General features: G+C 39.0%; 2 protein-coding genes across 3 annotated transcripts in view; one reads left to right on the top strand and one right to left on the bottom strand.

The window, feature by feature from the left end:
• PPAT (phosphoribosyl pyrophosphate amidotransferase) overlaps nucleotides 1-26,141 on the bottom strand; it is a 43,283-nt gene that overhangs the window by 10,757 nt on the left and 6,385 nt on the right. The window contains exon 1 of one of the 2 annotated variants that reach the window (XM_058803048.1): nucleotides 24,617-24,668. The exons of the other annotated variant lie outside the window; for it this stretch is intronic. The gene's annotated coding sequence lies outside the window, so the exon portion shown is untranslated. Of the gene's footprint in view, nucleotides 1-24,616; nucleotides 24,669-26,141 lie in introns of those variants that run through there. 2 annotated transcript variants of the gene reach the window in all.
• Nucleotides 1,673-25,570, top strand: LOC131556479 (uncharacterized). The gene is given in 11 exon segments (XM_058803045.1): nucleotides 1,673-2,060; nucleotides 6,547-6,633; nucleotides 9,820-10,257; nucleotides 11,277-11,366; nucleotides 16,296-16,382; nucleotides 19,776-19,847; nucleotides 20,553-20,954; nucleotides 22,317-22,382; nucleotides 23,405-23,595; nucleotides 25,483-25,536; nucleotides 25,538-25,570. Coding segments are annotated over 11 exon segments (1,908 nt in total).

Genomic DNA, 26,141 nt, shown 5'->3' with positions numbered 1-26,141 from the left:
TGTCACTGCAAATGGAAATACTTCTCTTAAGTACATCAGCCTCAGGCTGGCAGTTGTGCTTTGTTGAGCAGAAGAGCTGATTCAGCTGACATACATGTGTTTTCCCTGTCCTGCTGCCTGTCTTCCCCAGCCCTTCCCCCTGCTGGGTCCCCTGATGCTGCCCTGCCCAAGGCAGGCAGAACAGTGTACACTTGCCCACAGTTGGTAATCCAGTCCTTATCCATTGAAAAGGTCTACTTTGCAGACTGCATATTTTTCTTTTGTGAATAAGAGTGCAGGCTGCTCCATCTCCCTTTAAAAGACTTCCTGAAATAAGGCAGCGTTGCCTATAACAAAACTGCTGCTATGTGCCTGCCCGTGCCTGTAATACTCATCAGGACTTTGGTGGATGGGTGAGCTCCTGCCCACTCTCATATATACTAATGTCTGAACAGGAGAGATATTTTTCTTATAAAGGGAAAGACAATTAATGTCCTATTTGTGCACTGGACTTAACTCAGTTGAAGTCAATGGAATTAGTTATTACAAGAACAATAGAATTGGGCACAAAAATCAATAGAATGTATGATAATCTCCAACTGACATGCTCATTATCAATTTTCTCCAGTTCATAAAATCCCTTCATTTGTTACTAATCCCAGTTGGATGTAAAGCAAAAATTTTGAAGAATGCTTGCTTACAGAAAGCAAAACCAAACTTCCCACACATCTGAACAAATTTACCCTGTTAGTGACACAGTTCTCTAAAGAAAATAATCAGAGATGAGGATGTTCTTAAAGCCATTTACTTTAACTCGGGAAGATGTTCTATCTATAAACATGAAGACTGTTAGTAAGATTTAAGGGTTGATGCACTGCATTCAGCAACTTATAATTGCAATGTTAATATTACAGGAAGTTTCCATTTCAATACTGTCATGGTCTCTTTAAATAGTAACTAAATCACTAGGAAGAGAGAAGCAGAGACCCCAAGGAAGGCCCTGGCCAAGGCGTTGGATTACATCTTTCACTTAGCACTGACAAAAGGCATGGGATCTCAGTGTCACTACCACAATGCCTGCACCACTTTACCAGCTGAGCCAGACTTGAAGTACGCGAGCTGTTATTAAAACATCACCGATATGCAAAACGTGTCTCTACTGCCCGCATTCAGAGGCAAACAGCGCACAGAGATGTGAAGATGTGGGGCAGGACGATCCCGAATGCGACCTCTGTGGGGAAGGCTCGGTCCCGCGGCCGGGCCCCCTCGGGAGCAGGGGCTGCCCGGGGCCTCCCGGCAGAGCCCACACCACAAGGGGTGTGTGTGTGACGTTGCTTTGTTTTGTTGGGTTTGGTTTTTTTCAAAGGAACGAAACAGGCTCTTTTTGCTTCTTTTCTCACACCCTGGTGCCCCCACTGACTCCCGAAGAGGAGTCACAGCAGTGAGCCCCGGCCCGGCCCGGCCCGGCCCGGCCGAGGTGTCCCCTCCCCGCCGGCGGAGCCGCTTCCCTCGCCCGGCTCCAGCGGCGAGCCTGCTTATTTGGCAGCGTCTCAAGTTACTCCCCTCAGGCAGCTTGAGCCAGTAAAACTAGATCCTTTCATCTCGGCGGAGCTTACTGACAACCAGCCGTCTGGTTTCCTAGGAAACAAAATCTTGGCTAGAAATAGTGAATCATTTCCAGGTCACTTTCAACATGGAGAGTGGAGCAGGGAAGCATTGGACTGAGGAGGAGGTTAAAGCCTTGTTAAGCGTCTGGTCAGAAAAAAATATCAGAAAGCAACTGCACGGCACTCTGAGGAATAAAGGAATATTTATCTACATTGCTAAAAGGTTGCAGGAGTTGGGAGTGTGCAGGGACTGGAAACAGTGCCGTGCAAAGTACAAAAACCTCAAGTACGAATACAGAACGGTTAAATATGCCCACAACTCTGGGGATGTCACTAAAACCATGAAGTTTTTCCATGATCTGGATGCCATATTGCGATATGAGCCTGTCACACAATTAGCAGCAGAAGAAAACGGCAGGTGTTCTGCGACTGAGACGCAGCTGAACACAAGCCCCACAACAGACAGCACGCAAGGTAAAGAAAAATATTTTTGCTTCTATTTTTCTCTCTTTGCTTAAAACCCAAAAGGAACAAAACCGAAGCCCGACTTGGCTGGCGCTGGAGCGGAGGCTGCTCAGCCCCGGCAGCGCTGTTAGAAGTGACTGGATGCACGCCTCATGCAGGGGAATAAAATGTTAGCACCCACCAGTGTCGAAGTCTGTAAATACAGCGTAATTCCAGCAAAATTACACTAACTGCCTGTATTGCAGCCTCGGTGAGTACTTGCTAGTGTCCAGGCTCCTGCACGGGGTGAAAATGCTAAATTCAAATAAGCTGCTTTCCTCCCCTATGCCTTTCATTCACAGTACTTTGGAAGCAGATTTTGTAGAGCTCCAGTTCAGATGCAAACATAAAGAAAAAGAAGATGTTGAAATTGTCAGAGTGTTGTAAAAATCGTTATTTGTTGTGATACAAGTGAAATTTAGATTTTTATTCTTATTTCTCATATATATATCAGCTTGATATTTAGGTGTGATGACTTAAGGTAAATTATTTTATAAGGAGTTTTATTAATAGTCAAGAAACACGTGTGATAATCTCGTTAAAAACTCTAGTTTAGCAGTGAAAGTAAAAATTATCATATTTATCAGCCTGTTTTGCGGCAGACCAAGTGAATAGAGCTGGCTTTATTCTGAAGTGGGTTTTACTAAATTATTTGCATCTCTTGTTTTATTCAACCTTCTCTGCATATGCATTTAAGCTCTGCTTAACATTTCATTAGGGTCAATCTGCTGTTTGACATCCCTCAAATCTCCTTGTCACATCCTAAATGTCACTGAAGCACAAGCCTCAATGATAGTTAAAAGTACCAAAATAAGATTACTAAAAAGAGAAATTAAAAGCTTAATTTGTTCCCATGGTATGTAGCAATTTACATTAATTTTGTGAGTATTTTTTAAGAAAACAAGAAACTCAACATTATTGCCAGGGATCATTGTCAAAGGCATATAAAAGAGCTGGACATTGAGTTTGTCCTTGTACCATTCCACGTCTCCCTCTACAATGCTGCTTTACAGATCTGAGGAAAAGAAATTGCCATTTTTCATTGTCATTGTTTACCTTAACAAAAAAGCTTGACCTTAATTTGTCATCACTATCAAAAAGCCTCTAATCTGTCAAAGTCACTTCAAATTAAAACGGCAATTTTATAATGTCATAATGTGCTCTCTGCACTGTGAATTGCAATCAATTTTAAATTTAAACTTGCAGAACTGAGGCTAATAAAAGCTGATACACTTTGAAGACTACATGAAATCAGGATAGTGTCCTACATCCAAGGATCTGCCATTAGATTATCCTCTGTGTTTGGATGTAGTTTGCAGCTGGTAATCCTAATTCTCATCTGCTTTAGACCTCTAGCAAATTTAAATCAGCAAAAGTTAATTTCAGTTGCGAATCCCAAACTATAGTATCTATAAAAATAATTACCCCTGGGTGAGACATGCCTTGTTTTGAAGCACCAGGACAGTCTGGTTTTAAACCTGGTATAATTAAATATATCTCTTGATTGCACAAGCACTTCTGATACTATCTCCAGAAAAATAAAAGCAAACAAGTTTTATGGATAAACAAAAATTAAATGCAGCTAACTGTAATAATGCAACACTACTGCAAAAATTGAAACGCAAAGATTTTTGCAACAACCACATGCGAGCTGCAACGAAAGCACACTAAGATAGAAATGTGTCCTGCAGCTATGCAGAATGCATGCACACATCCACCACAAGGGGCTGAGGGAACAGCTGTGAGATCATCAACTTTCTTATTTAAGAATGCAAGTCAAGCAACTAACACTGTACTAGAGGCCCAGTCCTATTCCACCTGCAGTCAGAGTCCAGTGCTGCCCAGCCCAGTACTTTGAAGAGCACTTGCACGGCAGAACTGGCATCAGTGGCTCTGCAGCTGATGCTCTCCAGTCCTTCTGCAGGGACAGAGCTGCCGGTGTCACTCCCACAGAGGGAAAGGCAATTCCTGCACAAGCAAAGAGCCCCCTGCTCTGCCCCAGCAGCGACTGCAGGCCCTCTCCCGGCTTCTCCCTTTCAAGCACAGTGTGCTGCAGGAGAGCAGAGAAAAATGGTCCCTCGCTTCTTTTAAGAGAGGCAAAGACATCTCGTTTTGAGGGGGCTGGAGGAATCAAGGATGTCTAGGTTATGGCTTTGGTAGCAAAAACAAAATGCTATCAGCAAACTAAAACCTGTGACTAATAATATGTGTCCCCCATTAACATCTTATTTGATTTTAAGAAATCAGCTGCTATACTGACTTGTCTTTTTAAAAAGCATGACAGGGGACAGGGAATGTTCCCAAATAATTCACTGTATATTTACCATTCTGCTTAGCCTCAGTCTCAACATTCTTATGCATGCTTAATGTAAAGATGCAAAGCATGTCTTTACATTGTCTCAGCTACTGGGAGATTGCTAGGAAGGGGGAGCAACAGGAAGGAAAGAAAAGAGACTACTTTTTTTGCAGGACTGAATGGTATTTCAGTAGTGTTCCCCTGATGATTTTTCATACGTGGTAGAATCAGTTTTCTTTTGAAAGTATATCTGAAGTGTATTTGAAGAAATTGTTACTGAAAATATTAATCAAATCTGAAAAGGGTGTCTCAGGACAAACCTGGCAGCAACACATACCATTTCCCAGCTTGTTCATGAAAAGATAACACTTTATGCATAAGCACATGCAGAAATGTAAGCCATGACATTCATGCTGCCCTCCCAAAACACATTTCAGAGGCAGAGATGTAGCTTAAATAATACAAGTCAAAGCGTTCATTTCTCTTCAAGTACAGTTTGTGTCTTATTGCACTAATCAACAACCAAGAAAATCTATGTGAAGTGATGGTGAACTATGAAAAATGGTATCTTACATTAGAGTTCAAATGAATGACCTTCCCATTTTGTTAATCAAGTTAAATCAAGGATTAAAAAACAAAATACATTATTTTAAAAAATATTTGCCTAGTTATTAAAGTAATTTACACTTTTTATATTTCTTTCTTTATGTTTAAATATTAAGGCACTGGTTACCTTGCTTGACCTTCACTTTACCTCAACAAATGCAGAAAGATTATAGCTGAGCAGAAATGCATCAGCAATGACTGGCAAAAAACTCAGCTACTAAAATGCAGGAAGATCTTTCAGAAATGCTGACATGAAAGTGCCACTTATACATGGTTTTCCATGTCTGCACTTTTTAACATGTCATTGACAGTATTTTATATCGTTTTTTTTTTAAACAAGTGTGCAATAATTTTTTTGAGTAGCTTTTGTGGTATAGTAATATCTTTTTGTGGTAACTGTTCTTACTAAAAATAAAAGAAGTTTCTCTTTTAATGTAACAATGTAATTAACCTTGCGCATGCTAGCGCCTATGGCACACTCAGAAGCCTTCCAGGAGAGAATTTATTCTCCTCTCCCTGGTTTGCTTTGCTGCTCTTAAGCAGCTGAAATGCCAGTCCTGTCACTATGGGTATAAGCAGCATCTCCTGCCAGGGAAGGCAGGCAGGCAGCTGGGAGCAGTCAGAGATCAGGCCACTCATCTATGAGTCATAGTGAGCCTTGCTGAAAGTCAGGAGGGTTTAGGATAATGGTTTCAAACGCAGCTTTGCGACGTCAGGGTAGGAGATTGCATCTTAACCACACCTCATTATTGTGCCCCGTGACGAACTACCACAGAGCTGCGAGCTTTGATCTGGGTGCCCTGCCTGGCTGGAGCTCACAGAAGCTCAGCTCCCGCACAAGGAAGCAACATTTCAAACCTCCTGTCAACGTGGTATGCAGAAAAGAGCACACAGGACAACTTACAAGTCTGTACTCTGTGAAAATCTAGCTGGTTCTGAACCTGACACACATATGCTGCTTTTTATACTTACATAGCAATTGCTATAATGTTCCCTTTTAAACAAATGTAGAAAAGCTATGCTGGAAAAGGCTAGACTTAATCCTGTCTGCTACAAATATGCCTGCTGTCAAGTCACAATGAATATGGGTTCCTTCCCCATACTCTTAATGAATTCCATTGATTTCCAGAGCTCTTTGCAGAACATCCTGATTTTCTTCACACTCTTCTAGGAATTTAATTTTGTTACATAAATGGATTTGTGATTTTATGAATCTGTGTGCAAAGTCTGCCTTTATTTGTATGTCTCTTACTTTACATTATTATTTACCCTGAATACTGAGTCAGAAGAGCATACAAGTCACTAGAATCAAGTCAGTTTCAACCAGAATTTTAAAAAGCATTTCAAAGAGGCTTCATATCCAAGATGTAAAATGATTTGCCTCCTATAACTCATGTACCCTTTATTGGGACAGCTAAATTAATTTAAAATTTAACTACAGCTTAAGTGTCGAGATTTCAAGGTAAAGATCTTCTCATAGTGTATGGACATTTAAATTTAAACTTCTAATTTAGTCCATACCTATTTTTCATCTAAAAACTCTTTCCTTCCCAGGTGAAATACCAGTTTCTTTAGAAGATGATGAGGATGCTCCAGGAGACCCACTACTTTTTATATCTCATGCCAGACCAGTTCAACTAGGTATAGTATGATGGTACAGAGAGATCAAAAACTCAAAATCAGCCTGGGTGTCAGAGCACTTCCTGATAGCTTGAAAGCACTGTCATTGTGTTTCTCTTCAGTATAGCTTTAATGCAGCCACACTCTGGCACCATCCCCTTGCCAGAGCACTCAGCAGTGTTGTGCATCACTAGACACTGACCACTGTATATGATGTAACACCTGCATGACCCCCATTTGCATGCAAAACACATCCCATGCTATAGCTTAATCATGATAAACTGCATTAACATCAGTAATTTTGTTAAATGCCAGTGGAAAGTATGGGAAATGCTAGAGAGGTACCCATGTCAGCTTGTGGCTTTTCCCTAGCTCATTTTCTTAAATCATGGATAGTTCAAGCAGCATGGGTGAGTGGTCTGAGCCCGGAGAGAGATGCAGAGCAATCCAGACTTGCAGTGGTCTCCAGCATAACTTCAAAATCACCTCTCCAAGCAAGGAGTGGTCAGCAATGCTTTAGTCCAACCACAGAACTCATTTAGAAAACGTCCTACTCTAGTAGTTTTGCTCAGCAAAGTTACAAAAGCAAGGGCATAAATATGGCAAGATAGAAAGAGGAAGAGCATCCTAGGTGTGAGCCCCTTCAAGGGGAAGCTACAGGAAATGGAGAAACAAACACATTTTAGGCAGATTGAAGCAACTGTGCTGATACATTGCCTGGATGAACAGCAGCTGTCCTGAATTTCCTACATGCTCTTTCTATTTTTTATATACCCTCTATGCCTTAGTATACATTCCAGCACAGTTACAACAATTTCCATTACAAAATCTGCAAGGTGCCATATTTAGGAAGAAAACAAGGCACAGGCTAAGCCTGTGGCTATAATGTTACACATTACACTCCTCCTGCCTGGCACAGAAAGAAATTAAGGAAGAGACCTGAATGTCACATGGAATTTATGCACATATAAAATACTTCATGCATATGAACAAAACATGCAGAAAGTGTCTGGATCAAATTCTACAGGAACATGTTTTTATTTCTCAGCGCTCAGCACACTGCCAAGCAGAAAAATCTTCAATTCTGAGGAAGCTGCTTTCACAAAGTCAGCAAAATAACTTCAATTGCATGGGCTCAAGTATGTACTAGTACTAGAATGCCCTCCCCCAGTACCTCCTCTAGTCTGTAAGATTCAGGCACTATCTCAGAAACCACTGAAAGAAAAATGTTGAACCCTTTGTATCTATAATGCCTAATATTTTAGTTTTATTTCAGCAGATTTCTCAGGTTTGAGGAAGATTATAAGAAGATTAAATATGGAATAAATGCATCTTTCAGATAAAAAAAAATAATGTATATCCTGCTTAAACATGTTTTTTAAAAACAAATTAAAATGCTTTTAAGATATTAGGAAAATTTTTGCACTGCACATAACAACTTTGTTTCAAAGCAGTTCTTGTAGGCAGGATATTTTGAATCAAAATGTTTTTTACATGGAATGAGAAACAAACAACACACCATTTCTCACTTTGCACACAGCAGAATAAGCGAGCAATACACCAAGTCACCAGAACTCATTTGAACTAATATCCACAACCAAAAGTGAGCTCAGCTGGAAATGACTAGTGAGAAATACTAGCCTATACAAAGAGTAAAGAACCTTCATTCCTCCCAGATGCCCCCGTGCTCTATGGCTTTGACTGGGAAGTGTAGAGAGCACCTCCTTGCACTCTTCATCCTCTCTTCTTGTCATCTTCCCTAGGCCCTTCCTCTCTGGCCTATCTGATGTCAGCAGTTATCATCTGTGGCAGTTCCTATGGTTTGATTCACCAGTAAATCAGCATTTTATTTCACTCCCTCAGAAAGAAATGGAGAAAGCATAATTGATGTGCCACCTGAAAATTACCCTTCTCAACTACACTGCCTAGTCCTGATTAACCCAGGACTATAAGGAAAAACAAATATATCTGTTACAACAACTTATTGACAACTGGAATGAATTATGGAGACTAGCAAGGAATGGCTTTATCTAGGACAAGTTTGTCCCCAGACAGGCTGTTATAAATGTGCTCCACTGAAGCTCTGTGCACAATCAAGGGTCCGATACTATTGCCATCACACACATCTCAGTGGCTATAAAGTATCAAACCCCCATCATCTGGTTTGCTCTTCCAGAAAAGGACACTGACAAAGGCATCACTGCAGTATGACTGTAAAAACCTGTCAGTTACAGTGCATTTTCATGCTGCTTCATGTGATCATGCCCTGGAAATAGTTTTGGGTTTGTTCATTTGGGGTTTTTTAGTTATTTTTTCAAAGAGAAAATGCATGAGAAAACCCTTTCCAAACTAATCTTATAACCAAAACAAAGTCTTAAAGAAAATTCATAAATAGAAACATGGAAACATTAAAAAACTAAAATATATAATATTTCAGTGTTTTAAGTTATTGCATGGGTGGCCTCATAATGTTCAAAAATAACGTAGACTGGAGAAAATGGAAAAATATCTTAGTTATGCAGAGTAAGACAACTCACACTGATTTTTACTAAAAAAAACCCAAATATTTTTGATTGATCTGCCCTGAGAAAGGTGCAGGTTCTATGCCATGAGAACTGGGTTCTAGCCCACAAATGTTTTACTTAAGCAAAAGTCTCCATTCCTCTGCTCCCCACAACTTGGGTGCTTTGTTAAGAAAGAAGGATCAGATTCTTTAGATCCTTACCCAGGTTAAATCCCTCCACGTGTGTAAAAACTAAGGTATGGCATGAATGCAGAGTGTTAAGTCTGGATGCTAGTGTCAGTGACTTGGGGCCAATTTATCATTGTGCTCATGCAGCACATCCCATCTTCCCAACAGTTCTCTTCTCCTCTCTAATGTCTGAAGGACAAAGCATCTCATCAGATGTTCCCAAAGGTCTTACAGGTAAAAATTTAGTGTATCAGGACACAGAGGAAAAAAATGTTCCTCTTAGATTAATTAAATGTACATGTGCTATCTTAGTATCTGTCTTCAAGTGAAAGCAAAAATTATATCAGAATTAACAAAAATGCTGACAAATTAATAACCAATAGCTTGATTTTAATGTCACCTCTGCTCTGTCTTTAAACAGCGTCCTGCACTCCCATTCTCTCTGTCCTTTCCCCACCCCAGCCACCCAATGCAGGTAACAAATGTCTGTCTCTCCCCTGCCCCACACAATGCAGGTAATCCAGCGTCAGCAGTAGAGGCTTCCAAAGCAGCGGCTTTCATTCCTACAGTGGCAAATGAAGGAGGAAAACACTGGACTGTCAATGAAGTCAGAGCTTTGATACGCATATGGTCAGACAAAAATATCCAGCAACAACTGGAGGGGACAGTGAGAAATAAAAGAATATTTGAGCAGGTTGCTGCTAGACTGCAAAAGTTTGGAATTGACAGGGACTGGAAGCAGTGCAGGACAAAATACAAAAATCTGAAACATGAATACAAGAGTGTAAAAAGTGCCCAAGACTCAGGGAGTACGAGTAAAAGTATGAAATTTTTTAATGAACTGGATGCTATTCTGGGGCACTGCACAATGGAACAAACAAGTAAATCAGATAATGATGAAAGTGAGAGGCCTCCAGAATGGACAGAAGCAAAATCAGAAAAGGATTCCGTAGGTAAGTACTTCAACTACCCACATATCATTTAACATTTTTAGTTTTCCAGCACTAGAGAGATCTTAAAAAAAAAAAACCTCAAAAAGCACAAACAGAGAGATTAACCAATTGGCTGGTGTGGAAAAACACTAAATAGAAATGTACTATTTTGTCCAGTAGTTTTGTCTTTTGTTATAAGGTAATATTTCAGATTGAGTGATTTCCCTGTACTTTTTTAATAGAACTGAGAAGCAAAAAGAGGGAAAAAAAATATTAAAACATAGGATAAAATGATACAGAGAGACAATTCCAGTCAGTCATGTCAGAAGACACTGTTTCCAGTTTAGACAACAGAAATGGATCAGAGAGATAGTCAGACTATGTTACTGGAAAAATTAAGACATTGAGCAAAAGAAATCTGTAGTAACAGACATTGGTTAAAAAAATTAACATCTAAATTGTCTTTCTCTTATGGTCCCAAATAACTCAGTTTGATTGGGCTTTGGAGCAAGACTTCCAAACAGGTGAGACAATAGTGAAAATAGCAAAAGGAACAGCACTAAGAATGCTGGCAGAGTCTGCCTTTGGTTTTGGGTGGTTATTGACAATGGTAATGGATGATCAGTGCAGAATTAGAGTAGACTGATGAACCTACACTACCCAAAAGTTAAAACACTTTTATTGGTATGTACAACCAGAAACATGCTTGTTGTTTAAGAACAGAATTAAACATTAAACTTTTAGTTGAGATGAGGGGATGACACTATGTTGGCCAAATGTAAGACTAGAAGTTAATAAAGTAATGGGAGAAGTCAAGAAAAATATTACACAAAGACAGTCTGGCTGAAAACTGTGAGAACATTTTGGGGGAAGATTCACTCTTCAGTTGCCATTTCTACATGTTTTGCTAATGCATCTACTTTGCCTGCTAAAGTAAAGAGCATCTGAGGCTGGATGGACTTTTTAATTTGATACATCACAGGTGTTCTTATAAAGTATAGAAATTCAGTGCCATAATTAATTTAGCATTATTTACACAGAAATGCCTGGAGACACAGGTGAAGAGGACTCTGTTAGTAATACGTCAGAAGACCTACAGGTTGCAGATATAAAGAAAGTTTCTGATTCAGGTAATCTGAAAAGTCTTCTATTTTATATAAATACCTAAATTTAGTAAATTAAAATAATTTCTAAAATAAGCCCAAATGTAATTACTGGTAGAAAATTCAGAGACCTAAAAAACTTAAAAGCAAGAGATAATGCCATAGAGATAACCATCCCGTACCTGCGCACACATCTACAATGACGTGCTAAATTTGATAAAATCAGCCCTGTAAGTAATCATTTCAGAGACTTGTGACGCAGAATGTAGAGAAGAAACAAGTTTAAGGAAGTTGAGTACAATGTCCTACTGCATTACAGTACATTTACTTAAACTATGTTATTCCTAAGGATTGGAATTTTTCAGTCTCCTGGGCATGAACTAATGCAGCATCTCTTTTTCACAATACGTGATCAGGATATAATTGTGTAAATGCTCATGTCAGGGGATGAAAACTTCATTAAGGAGTCTCACTGAATATCAAGGTCATATGCTCTGTTCTTCACAAAGAAATATTATGGTTTACATCTGAAAACAAATTTCAGGGGAAGCAGAAGTTTAACATTCAGCTGGAGACACTGAAAGTCTCTCAGGCCGACAAGTTTTATTTTCCACAACAGAGCACCTCATGTTCTCTTTCAGTAGTGTGAGGCAGAACATGGTCTAAATTAAGCATTAAGGAGTAGTCTTACAGAATTTTAAATGGTCTAATGTAAACTTGTAAGATTTTAATGTCAAATTAAAAATCTTCTGACAGATGATGTTACTGTAAACACTACTCCAGAGAGTCGGGCAGCTCTGCATATAACCAAAGAAACAAATATGACAAGTAAGTAAAGAGATGATTGTAATTTAAGGTATACCAGAGATTAACATTTTTTGCTTTTTTCATTCAATAGCAATTACATTATTAAATTTAAATTTACTAAAAAATAAGCGACCTTTTACCAGCTCACCATGGGCACTTGATGCATTCCATGGAGAAAAAGAGGTTGTCATGAAAAGTGCATTGCCTATAGGGACCTCATTTTCAGAGAGACAAATATGAAAGAAATAAACAGCATTTTGTGGGATCCAGTTACGACTGCTTAAAAATATATTTAATTCAATTTCTACCCATTGACAAGTACAATTACTACACACACATGGACAGTAGTAAGACATTGTAATAATGCAGTGATTCAGCAGTGCTCCTTAACTGTTGTCTGGCAGTTTTCAACTTACTGGTGCTACGTAAAATTGTAAGTTGGACTGCACTCTTCCAAACAAGCTATTTAAAATTAATAGCTAGTAAAATCCTGAGTACAAATTTCTATCATTTAAGATAAGTGTAGGTGTAAAGATATCTGTAGTTTACCTTGGTTACCATCTCCCTTTTCAAATATGTGTATTTTAATTTCATAGTTTCTTTGTTACTGGATCATTGTAAATGAAGTATGATTTTGTGGGGAAAAATTAAAATAGTAAGTGGTTCAAAAGTGTCTGTGGCTCAGCATTTCCACTCTTAAGACTATTTTTCAAACTTCTGTGGGGGAATGCAAAACCACACTCCAAGGCAAAACCAACAAAAGAGTTCAGTTTGCAAAATTCTTTCCCTCATTCCAAAACAAACAATACACACTCAAATACTTTTTTTGCAGATGGTAAAACACACCTAGTCTTTAATTTTATTAATGGTGACATAAATAGTATTGCATAAATGGTATTGCATAAAACAGAGAAAAGATGCACATTTTTTATGTTACAACATCATGGAGACTCTTTGTTCACTAATTGTGGTACATGCTTTTCCTAGACAGTCCAAGTAATTTTGAAGTGAGAAACTGTTAAGTAAAGAGATTGTATGTAGCTCCGTACTCATAAATATACACACTGATAAATAGTGAAAAGGCACTGATACATTACATTGGTTGTTTGATATGAGTAATGTCTCACAATCATTGGCATTTAGAATGTCACTTTTTTAAAAAACTGCATATTCAACAGAACTTTTGTAGAAAAGTGTTTCTCAACAGGCATGGAATTATTAAATTTATAGGTATTGTGTGCCTTGAAAAAAAAAATTGTAGAAAACCTCAATTTGGCACAAATGAGAACTCAGAAATTCTGTTAAACTCATATCTGGGTATCTTCCTTATCAGTTAATGTACTCTGCAGCCAGAGCTGTATATGCACTTGCCCATATACATACACATATGTATGAGTTAGCCTGGGCAGGCATTGCCTTCTGGCAACTGCAGCTGTGTAAATGCACAGAAGATGCAGGAGCTGCTTCAGAGTGAACGTGCTTCTCATGATCTTACAGGTGAATCTGAGTTAGGAGCCACAGTAACACTGTCACCACTGCCAGTCTTTATTAACAGCCCATTTGGGTTTGCCATACTCTAGTAAGAAAAATACTAAGGTGGTGTTAGTGAAAAGACAAATACACCAATTTCAGGACAGCAATTAGTTATTTGATGTGCCACGGTATTGTTTATCTCCTCTGCCCATATGAATTTGTTACTCAAAGAGCAGCAAATGCCCACCTGAGAATGCCCATTAATGTAAATAAACTCTCCCAGCTCCTTGCACAGCCTGTCCTGGTTCCTGACGCCGCTGTCAGCACTGCCCAGATGGGGGAGCAGAAGGACCACAACAGTCTCCAGCCCTGGGTTTTCAGCTAAAGCGTCCTGTGACAGGCTAGGGACACTGCAGCTTGCTCTCTTTTGGTAAAACATACCCCACATTGAATCGATCTGCAAATAAAACCTTATTATTCATTTTCACTGATGTTTTCAATTTCGTGGAATCACTTTTAGTTGTTACTAAAAGTAACAAATCTGTTCTGACACCAATTACTTCCATCTATGCAGTCTTGTCAATCCAAACTCCATGTACATTGCACGTGTGTCAGACTTAGTAGTATGACCACAGAGTGTATGTATAGGTTTGATTAAATTTGAAGTGCTAGGGAACAACAGTGGAGATGAAAACAGGTTTCTAAGAAATACCACTAGCCTAATGTTCTTAAAAATACCTACAAGTATTTTTATGTCAAACAAATTCCTTTCCTTGTCTTTATTTTCTTAGGATTTTTGATACTCCCTACACTTTACTATATGTCCCTCTCAGAACAAATTTGATGTAGTGACACTTCAAAGATACATTCCTAAGCAAGGGTTTTTAAAAAACTTGTTGTTTAAAGTTAAGATTTTAAGTTGGTACATACTCAGGCACTTAACACTGGCTTGAACACTTGCTGCTGTGTGCAAGGAATTTTAAAATGTACAGATATAAAGTCAAAAGATAATGTTTACATACATGTGCCCCAGGCTAGTGTTAGGCATTGTTCCAGAGAAGTGCAAACCCAAAAGTTCTTGATTATTCACTGCCTTAGCCTAGGCATATTTGGGCTGCAGACATAAACTCATAACTGTGTATCCACAGTTTTCTGCATCCACTCTCATAGATCTGTATGACACAGCAGCAACTTTGCAAGTTGCTGGAGTGTAAACATAAGCCACACACTAAAAATTTTCCCTAGTTTTAACATATCCCAATTCCCTTTTAAATTATTCAAGACACACATGAGAGTAAGGATTAGGAGACAAATTACTAATCTTGCCTCATGAGCCAGAAAACAAGATAATTAGTGATGCTGACAGAGTGCCAAAAGAGAACAGAGCTTGTATCAGTCTGAGTGAGTGAAAGGAAAGACTGTGACAGCATTGCTCGGGTGGCCTTGTGAGCAGTGCCTAAACACAAAGTAGAGATTAAGCATATTTGCTGGCAACTGTCTATAGCTTCACTGACAATTCAGACGGAGCCACTGTGTTTTATCCATGCCAAAAACTGTTGATGGCTTGTTCTGTTTGGCTCAGTCTTACTCTTTTTGTGCCCTCCCTCCAAAACTCTGAAAGGTGCCTTAGAAAACAAGCCAGGCTCCCTACCCACATTCTTGGCTCACAAAAAAAAAAAAAAAAAAAAAAAAAAAGAAGAAAAAAAGCATGTGATATGTGATGCTAGTCTCATCATAAAGAACATCTGATGCAAACAAAGCTGTATTGATCTGGGGGTAATTTTTAATAAAATGGCTCTAGATTAAACTTCATTGCTCAATGTTTAGGGGCAATATTCTTGACTGGACTGAGAACAGGCTGGGAGCCAGAAAACTGCTGTCATTGATCCATGATGTGGCCTTCACCGTGTAATCTCTGTAGAGCAGTGTCCTCACTGGGAAGCGAGGATCAGCAAGACCAGTTGCATCATCCACCTGCCCATACCTCTGTCCTAGGGCAGAGGGGTGGAATTTTCCCTTAACACCAGTGGGCCAATGGCAGAGGAGTGGAGATCTCCTCCCCATGGAGGGGAGCCCAGGGACACCTCTGTCACCCAGCTGTATGATGTAAACCCCTGCAAACTGCAGCAGCAGAGATGCTCTCAGGACAGGCTTTAGTACATTGTCTCCATCACGCAAGCAGCCTTACAGATCAATTGTCTAAGCACAGCACCGTGATGTGTCAGGGTCCCTTGCTCCTTTTTGAGGCTAATTCAAACACTCTTTGCATCAGTCACTTGGAAGTCTTTCAATAATTTCAGTAAATATTGCACCCTTTATGCAAGTCACTGTCTTGCCTGTTCTGCTGCAAGCACATTTATCAGTAACTAGATATCTTACACCCACCATCAGTGAACCATTCTACAAATCCTGATCCAGGTTAAAATAACTTAAGAGTTTGCACACGTAACCCATAAACTTATCTACTGCAGCTGTTAGGTGATGTTCTGGACTTACTTTATAAGCAGGAACACTCTTTTCTTAAGCCTATTACAGCAGATAAATGGCAGCTTTAATGTATTAAGAGAGGAAATCTTTAACAGAAGTTAGCAGCAGCATTCTGAGTAGTTGATTCTCAAGACATCACTCAAGACATGTTTAGTTAATAAGAACTCTGTAAATTATTATTTTTTACAGAAATCCTTGAAGATGAGGGGGACTTAGCCAACTCCACCCCAGCAGCTCTGGAAGCTACACAAATAAAGAAGGAGACAATTGATATAGGTAGGTCAGGACTTTGTCATAATATTTTTAACAGGACATTCTACTTTACTGGCATTGCAGATTCCAAAGGTTCATATGTTATTCCAGCAAATTACACTTGTTCTACCTCTAGGTTATGATAAATTATGGGTTTTGTTTGATTTCATAGTACAGAAATGTATGAACACTTATTTCCCCTTCCCATAATTATAACAAAATCTTATTTTCCCAGACAACATGCTCCTTTTTATGATGAGTATGATTAGTCTGAAATTGATTGTGACACAACTATGGTTTCTCTTACACAGTTGCTAGAGAGGATAAAATGGAAAGGTAAATGGCTGTCTCAGAAACTCAGAACATTTTATACATTGTCTGTATTTTCAAACTACTTAATGACTGCATTTAGTATCAGATGATTTACTAGCAAGCAATTTCCATAAATATATTCTGAACTATTTTAAATATAAAACTGAAATCAGCACCTCAGCAATATGTAGAAGTCATATATTCAATGATAAGTGATCAGGAGAAGATTTGTTTAAAATGTTAAAATTTAACATTAGAACACAGTAGGGATACTAATATTCTGGAATAAATGAGCATAAGACTATAGATGATAATAAAAAAAAAGACATCAGAGGAAATAAAGATAGCATTGAAATAGAGCGGCCTGACACTCTGGATCAAAATATTCGTTACAGTAATGCTGTTTGTATGCAGAAGTTAATAGAAAAACCCCCAATTTTAGTGATTGTGTGAACAGCAATTCTTTGGCCTTTGACACTGAAAGTTTCTACCATAAGAATATTTCTATTGTATGCATCAGGCATATTCCAAGCAAGAGCTCCCTTTTCAACAATTATGTTATCTGTAGTTTGGATGTTGAGACATCCTATGTTAGACACCCTTTACAACTGTTTGCATTGGCTGATCTTGATCGTGAAAGACAACTGTAGTGACTGTGACACTGAGGACAACATCAGAGCAATGCCATCATAACAATGACACACAGGAACACAGGTGACACTGAGGATAAAGTAAATCTGTGACCCTGAAAGTTGAGACACAGCAAGGTCACATGAATGCAGAGTGAAGAATAAAATGTCATGCAGCTCAACTGATTGCCTAATACACAGAAACTCCCTATCATGTAATACCCAACTGAACACAGGGATCATGCAAGTCAGCACTACACCAGCGCCACTGCCAAAGACAGGAAGAGACCAGAGAGCCAGTATGGTTGTCAGAATGAGCACAGAAATGGAAGCCATGGGGAGGTTGGTTAAGGGTTTGAAAAAAAGGAATCTCTCAGGAGCCTATGAGTAGACCTACAGCTCTCTTTTAGCCCATTTCCAACAGCTGCAAGTGTTAAGGAAGATGCAAGAGTTTTCTCAAAAGTTATAGGGTGCCTGTTTATGAGAAAACACACTTTTTTTCTAGTATCCCAAGTAAATCACATACACATGCTGATGAAAGTATGATTTCCAAGTTTTCCACAGGTACAAAATATATGCTTGCACACAGCTTGTGAAAAACAAGTGTTTGCCAAATGACTGAAGAGAAAACAAATTATAGAGCAAATATGAATTCCAAGTACTAGTTTGTGCATATATTGGCAACTACCATTATAGAAAGCACATCAAATGAACATGCTTATTTACAAAGAATCTTTATTTCTGACAGAGCCTAAGTAAGCACTCAGCTGTTCAAAACATAAAAGAAACATTTATTTCTACTCTTTACTAAAACTGGTATTGAACATAATTAGTCTATGACATCCCCTAGCAAACAATCAGAACTAATCTTTCTCTTCCTCCCAACCCAAAATGTAAGTCCACACAAAAGTGAACTTTCGGCCTCAGAATAGTTCAAGCATGAGCAAATGAACACAGAATCAGCAAAGCAGGGTTTTGATGTTCATAGATAATTTCAATAATTTCTCAGCAGGCAACAATGAAGTTGCAAATAAAAAGAGACTTCAGGGCATTAGAACAAGTGGTTGAAGGATCGAGAGCAAGTAGCATTCTCTTCTTCCAGTTGCAATGAATGATGTGGGAAAAAACCAGGAAGAACCAGCAGATCACTATCTGTCTCCAAGCTTGTTGACACTGGGAAAATACTGGAATTTTCAGTCATGGTTCCAGACACCAGACTTGTTGGCACCTATCTCAAAGGGAGGAAAAGGATCTTAACACAGAAGTTAGCAGAACTCATTGAAAGAGCTTTAAACTAAATTTGCAGGTGCGAAGAGATAACACCAGACTTTAACTAGAGAGCCTGGGGGCAACATGCCAATGTTTGATGGGTGGGAGGGGTGGTGTTCTAGAGAGGTCCTTTGATCTGCTATCTTAGTAGTCAGGGAATGGAGATCAGCAAAGACATACAGGGGTTACTGATGTGTTAGAAACCACAGGAGCATCTGAGAATGGCCATATAGAAATTAGAGCTTTTCACCCCCAAAAGCCCAGCTGTGGTTCATCCACACCAGTGCAGACAGCATGGGCAACAAACAGGACAAGCTGGAAGCCATTGTGTAGCAGGAAAACTGTATCAGTTTCCATCTTGAAGACACAGAGGGTTGACTTGCACAGCTGGAGTGCTGCAATGGATGGCTATAAATTGCAGAAGGGAGAGGCAAGAGAGGAGAGACTGTGGGGTACTCTGTAGGTTAGAGAGTGTTTTGATTGTCTAGAGCTCATGATGGTGACAAATAGGGTTGAGGACGTATGGGTAAGAATCAGGAGAAGGCAACAAGGCAGGTATCCTGGTGGGAGTCTGTGTTTGACCACACAACCCGGGCAAAGAGGCAGCTGAAATATTTCACAAGCAGCTGGGAGAAATCTCACAGTCACTGGCCCCTGAGGGGGACTTCAGCTGACCAGAAGTCTGCTGGAAATACAACAGAGCAAAGGACACAGCCTAGGAAGGTTCCTGGAGTGTGTGGCTGACAACTCCTGACACAGCTGGTGAAGGAGCCAGCGAGGGGAGGTACCCACTGCACCTGGTGTTTGTGAATAGAGGACTGGGGGTGGCTGGAGCCTCTTGGCAATAGCAATCACAAAATGGCAGTGTTTTCAGTTCTTGGTGAAGTAAGGAGGGAGCTCAGCAGAACTGTCACCTTGGACTTGAGCAGTGGTGGAGTCACTGTCCCTGGAGGGATTTAAATGACATGTAGATGTGGCACTTAGGACATGGCTTATTGGTGGACTTGGCAATGTTAACTCCATCCTAAATGATTAGTGCTTCCATCCTAAATGATTCCATGATTCTGTGATTCTTCAAGTCTATAACTAATGGGTTAGACTGAGGGCTTAGGACACTTTAAGGTGGAAAGAGGTGTTTCCTACAGAGGATGACAATAATAATAGCAATTTATTTGTCTAAATCCAAGTCTATTTAAAATTTCTATAGATGATGATTCTATAAGCACTACCTCAGAAGACAGATCTTGTACGCCAGTAGCAAAACAGATGGTTGGGACAGGTGAGTAATAATTTTCATGCATTTATTATGAAATAAATCACATTCTATTTTCAGTACCAAAGCTGGAGCAATCACATCTCTACTGTAAACACAGCTCTACTTTTCTGCTTCTGATTCCATTCTAGCTTTATTAGTTAACTTAAAAATTTGTTTCATAGATCTTTCCCTTTCATGAGCAAAATTTGTATTAATACTGTAGTTCAACTTTGCCTTCTATACATAATCTAATGAGCAGCATCTGCCTACTTCTGATTATTTTCAAGTCTGAAGATTTTTCTTCTTCTGTTGAATCCCAAGCAGCCTTTTCATTTGCACACTGCCATTTTAATCTGAAATCACACTTCTCACCAATGCTGAGATCTGTAAAGCTTCATGATTACTGCTTTTCTACATGTAACATTTGGATATATGTCTTTAATTTCACAACAGTGGCACAATTATAGCGACAAAATGTTGAATTTTAGATGCCTTGGAGAAACAAGAGATTCCACTTGCTACATATTTTGCATACTTAAGAGAAAATAATTGTGTATGGATATTAAAATTATAAAATATAAAAAATATAAATATATAAAAGATTAAAATATATAAAATATTAATCATTAACTGATTATCAGTTGCAATTATGCTTTCATATATGTATATTTAGCATGCATTATAGCATTATAGCATTTACAGCTAAGTTTTTTTTATTTATATTTTCAGACAATCACATTCCCTTGGAAGAAGCACAAAATCACTTTAAAGTTATTACAGTTAATGATACTGGAGCAGGAAAACACTGGAGTGATAATGAAGTTAGGGCTCTGATAAACATATGGTCAGATGAAAAGATACAACAAATGCTTGAAGGGGCCACAAGAAATAAAGAAATATTTGAGGAAATTGCCAGAAGATTAATGAAACGTGGTATAGACAGAGACTGGAAACAATGTCGCACAAAGTACAAGAACCTAAAATATGAATACCGTGCACTGCAGAAAGAAAATGAGCATCTTGGAAATCCCAGGAGAAAAATGAGATTTTATGATGAAGTTGACTCTATCTTAAGAAGGCAGCCTCTGGGAACCTCAGGCTGGGGATGTGAAAGCTCAAGTCTCCTATCAGGTACTAAAAACTTCAGTGATGAGAAAAAGTGTTTCAAGTGAACTTTCTGAAATCGCCTGTTTGAGCCATGCTGTAGGTGTGAAATGTGTGGCCAGAAATGGAGGGGAAAATAACTGGGGAAGCTCTATCTGCATGGTCACATAGCGAACACTCAGGAAACTCAAGTGGTCTGTGGAGACAGGTAGAAGTGAGAATATTAGCAAAAAGTGAAAGCACTGAAGTGTTCAGTGTTATTGGAGAATCTGCTTTTGAAAGCCTAAGTGACACACAGTGAAATGGTTCTAGAACACATGGCAGGTTTTAGAGGTCATACAGCAGGCACTTAAAGTCTGATGGATAGACAGCTGCAAGCTCATACTGTTTGGAACTGCAGAAATCCGTAGCAATCAAGCTAAGTTCGAGGACTCCAAAAACCCCAAAGTACATTAATTCAATACACACTGCAGTGGAGAGAGAGAAAAATCCAGGACAGTGATTATTTGAGCGCTTGTAATAATTGTATTAATTTTGCTAAAGCAGATTCAGTTTTCACAACAGAGTCTGCCTCTATCTTCATATCAAAAATCCTCTGATCTAGGAACCACACAGCTAATTTATGTCTGCTCTAAGGGTTCTTGTGACTGGCCAGCTGCTTCAGACCTCAGGGGCACCTGCCCCTGCTCCAGGCAGATTAAGGGCTCTCATAGAAGAAATATCTGAAACTCTGCAACTTAGGGTTCAGTGACTTAAGGTAAAGCAGAACTAGTTGTGATTGTTCTCAATGAGTTAAATAGTTTGCAACAGCACAAATGTTAGTTGAGGAGTTGAACCATTTCTGCAGCAAAGGCCAGGTGGACGGCTTGAGCAGAAACTGGTGGAACCAGGCTCAAGCCAGCTGTCCTCAGTCAGTCATGAATCAGAGCCCTAATGTGCTATCCAAGGGCACCACCCAGTAGTGCATTACTTGCAGCTAGAATGACAGCCATAAAGCTGTGGGATGACTGTTCTCCCCTGCCTCAGTCTTGTGCTAGATCACATCCTCAATACATGTATTTTCTTCCAAATACAGAAACTGAATATATTGCTGCTTGTTTATACTCTCCATGAATGGGATATGTCAACACCAACAACCAACCTGGCTGATTTACATTTTAGCATGATGGAAAAGGACTGTGTAATCTGTGAGTGCTGATGCAGTGGCCAGTAAAGCAATAATCTTTCAGAAAAGAAGCTTCAATTATTAATGTGCTTGAGGCATCTGTGAAATAAATGTGTCTTGTCCTAGGGTATTTGCTTTTGTAATATAAAACCTTTTGGTGTGTGACTGACTGTGCCTTGAGAGTCTCGACAAAAGGCTTAGTCACCTTGTTCTTCTCTTCTAAGTTTCAGTGGGAGATGCTACAGCAAACACAGGATCTTTGAGTACCAAGAGAAAAACATGGAATGATGGTAAGAGCCCCTGACTTTTAAAAGCATCTCTACACTGATGTTGAATTGGATGACAGATTCTTATATCCAGTATTCAAATAGTTAAAAAACATAATCCTAGCACTTAACACTAAGCTCCAAATGAACATTCTCCTCTCACCCACAACAACTGGCAAAAGAAGAGTTCTGATAAAAATGTAGGCCTAAGGAAAATTGCAATTTATTTATATATTTCAGTCCTCATCCCTGGTATAAATGAGGTAAACATCAGGAAAAACTTACTTGATTTATAAGAATCATATGCAAAGAAAATATACTATTTAAAAAACAAGAGGTCTCAATTATGTTGCTTAAGGGAAAGTAGGGACAGGCAGTCATGGATGTGATTTCCTCATATTACACTACTGTGTCTGTAAACATGTCTAATGTGTTGTACATAAGAAAACAGGTTAAGACAGCTGTGTCAAAGACAAGATAGAATAGAGAACCATGGAGAGAGAAAAATCATGAGAAGGACAGAAATATGTGGCATGTGATCTGATATGGGGAAGGCAGCAGCTTATTTTTCTTCCTGCAAAACTGACAGGCCCTAAATAAAATCAAACAATGAGGAACAAAATCTTAGTTTTAAGAAGCTCACCACTATTTTTAATACTAAAATGATATCTACAGATGATGAGAAATGATCTGAACATTATGTTTTTTAATTCAACCTGTTTAGTTCACCACTACAAACTGTACTAACTCTGTATTAATTACTCTGTGTGATTGAATAGACTTTCATTTATTGCCTATTATGTAAGTACCTCTTGGAGAGGGCTGTAGCTAGGCAAAACTGAAAGTGTGAGATATAAGTGATTTTTATAGGGTCTGCTGCATTCCTACTCTCCATTATACAATGATCCCTTATACAACACCAGGCAATGCCTGCCAAAAAGCAGATCAGAAGAACAGCTTTAGGAAAATCCAGCATGTGCTAAACTTCAGTGTCAGTAGTTCATTGACTTGTGCACTCTAACCACGTACTTTGCTTTTGTCCACAGAGGTGTCACCTGTTCCACTTAAGAAAAATGCTTCTGAAAACACCATACTCCACTTCCAAAAACTATTAACAGAGAGAGTGCACACAGTAACAGAAGGCAAAAAGTTACTGTTTGAAAGGCTTTGTAAGCAGGAAGAAATGCAAGACCTCAACAGAACACAGGTGTATACTGATCCATCAGCCATACAACAGGTTGGTTTCATGAACTTTCTATGAAATTAACATGCAAATAGATTCTGTCAGGTAGCATGAAATGACATACTTAAGTGTAGGTTACCCAGATGAGTACATGCTTGCTTCCCTTTAATATAGTCACCTTCAGTCATTTACACTAAAGCAAGGTGAGTTTCCATCATAACCCTTTACTATGAGCTTTTAGTGGTGACGTCAGTTAGCCAAATAAAAAATATGACCTCTGCCTATATATATTGGTTCACTGACATGCCACAATGAACAGTCTTAATTGAAATAAAGTACACAGAATTGATGCCTACTTTAACTCATCAAAGAAAACATGTACAGTTGAAATTTCATCCCCTCATTTCCAATTGCCATCTCCATGGTCTTTCTAACAAGTTAGTCCTCTGCAATTAACCAAACAGTAGAAGCCACAGGAGAACTTTTTGGTTAGGCAGGGCTGATGGGGAAAATACAACTCTTAATTCCTTAACCAGCATTTACCCTGGGTCAAGGTACTGGGCAATTTACTTGGCAAGGAGTCTGTTATGTCCAGTAACCCACAGAAAACACAGAAAAAATGCAGGGAACAATGACATGCATGACATGCTAAGAGACAAATGCCGTATCGTAACTGTCATTCTGTGAAATCCTACTAGCCACTACTTCATTTTGTGGTTGTGTAAGTACTTTATGGTCCGTATTACATTTGCAGGGTTTTTCTTTCAGTGTATTCCAGCAAAACAACTTTCTGGATCTCAGTCATGTTTGGGCAGAGATCTACACAGCCCGGCCAAAGCCAGGTCAGTTCTGGGCACATACAGAGGCACAACTCAAGTCAAACAGTCAAGTCCTTATTGCAGCAGCAACAGCCACCAGGTTTATTTACATACAGAGGTCTAAATTCCATCCAAGTCTCTCTTCATAAAATTTTACATAAAAATATTACTGGATATAATGCATTATTTCCTGCTCTATGCTTAATTATTGCCTAGTCAATTCTTTTATGAGAGACATTATGAAGGCAAATACTTACCACCAAGGTGGATTTAATCTGCCATTTGACTAGCATTTTTAAAACAATTCTGAGAAGTCAGGAGAGAGATCCCTAGAAAATAAGTTTTTTGATAATGTTAATTTATACATGGATACACAGTTTTTTCAGTGTATGCTTATCTACCACTTTTCTCATTTTACACTGATTTCTCAGTATAAACTTTCTTTGGTTTGCAGTAGTCACTAAAACTGTAATTTCCAACAATACTAGTATCGTCATTGGTTTAAAAATCTTTCTTCTCTCTCTCTTTACAATGGGTTGGTTCAAAGGTACATCCTTGAACTTGCATTGTAATTCTTGCATTCAGAAGTGTTGTCTTTGGAAGGAGGACAAGGTTTGCCCCTGCTATCACAGCAGTCAGGTATCCCTATAGAACATGCTGAGTCAGCTGAAGACCTCACCATTCCCACACTACCAAAAACACAGGTTACTCCTTCCACATGTGAATCAAAAAAACGTGTGACCCACCCCTAATTTGCACCAGTACATTTAAAAGTTTAGTTCAATTAAATTATGATTTCAATTATTTCCAGTAACTGTACTGAAAATGGGTAATATGGGTAACTTACATGTTTTGCTCTACCTTCTCTGTTTCATGAATGCAAGGCTGAACTTGACTTGATAACTCATTCCAACAAGATTCCCCTTTCTCCATGCTACTCTGGGTAATTCAGTTCTTGCTGGATGCCCTATAAACCAGTTCATCTCACTAACCTCAAACAAGATTAGCCCATCTAGTAAGAAAAGACCCTAAATGGTTTTTCTGTGTGAGTTGAAGTAGCTCAGCAAGTTTCCAGATGTTCCAGGACTAACTCTGAACAGCTGAAAAGTTATTTTTGTTGCAGTGTGCCTCTCCTTTTAGAAGAAACACTAACTTGAGGGAAGCACTTAGCACTGCTAGAGACTACAAACTCCACTTTAAATTCTGCATGATGCACAAAGATGCAAATCTTTCCAAATCTTGCTGTCATTCAGTACAATGACCCAAACAAACCCTCATCTCATTCCAGAAGATAAAATATAAGTTATTTAGGTGCATATGAATGAATTTAGGCTGTTATTTAGGTGAAAACAACACAAAAGCACTGAGGCAAACAACTCACTGAATTCTTAGCAGGTCAGAGCAGAAAATTGCAGAGCACACTTGCATCTACTTGGAAATGGTTCATGTCAACACTAGGTGGTAGACATGAAGCAAGAACTGACAGAAAAAAAGAACACAAGTGTGTTTACTTTCCAAGTAAAGGGCTTTTTCCCCTCAGAAAACTTTTCAGAGAGCAGGATTTAACTGAAAAACAAAAGTTCAAAGAAGGTGGACTTCCCTTTGTGTGGGATTCCTCTTCTATTCTGCTTTGTGACTGCAAAGCAGAGCTCGCTTGTTGTAAATGTTTTGTCAGAAAGCTGTCTCCTGCCCTGCTGTTCATTTATTGTCGATCAAAGATAGGAAGAGATGTCAGATGCAAGATGGAGCATTTGCATCATCTGATATTTGTGCACTACTCCC

Source organism: Ammospiza caudacuta, chromosome 4 (genome assembly GCF_027887145.1).
Source record: "Ammospiza caudacuta isolate bAmmCau1 chromosome 4, bAmmCau1.pri, whole genome shotgun sequence".
Taxonomy (NCBI): domain Eukaryota; kingdom Metazoa; phylum Chordata; class Aves; order Passeriformes; family Passerellidae; genus Ammospiza; species Ammospiza caudacuta.
This window is presented reverse-complemented; position numbering and strand designations above follow the sequence as displayed.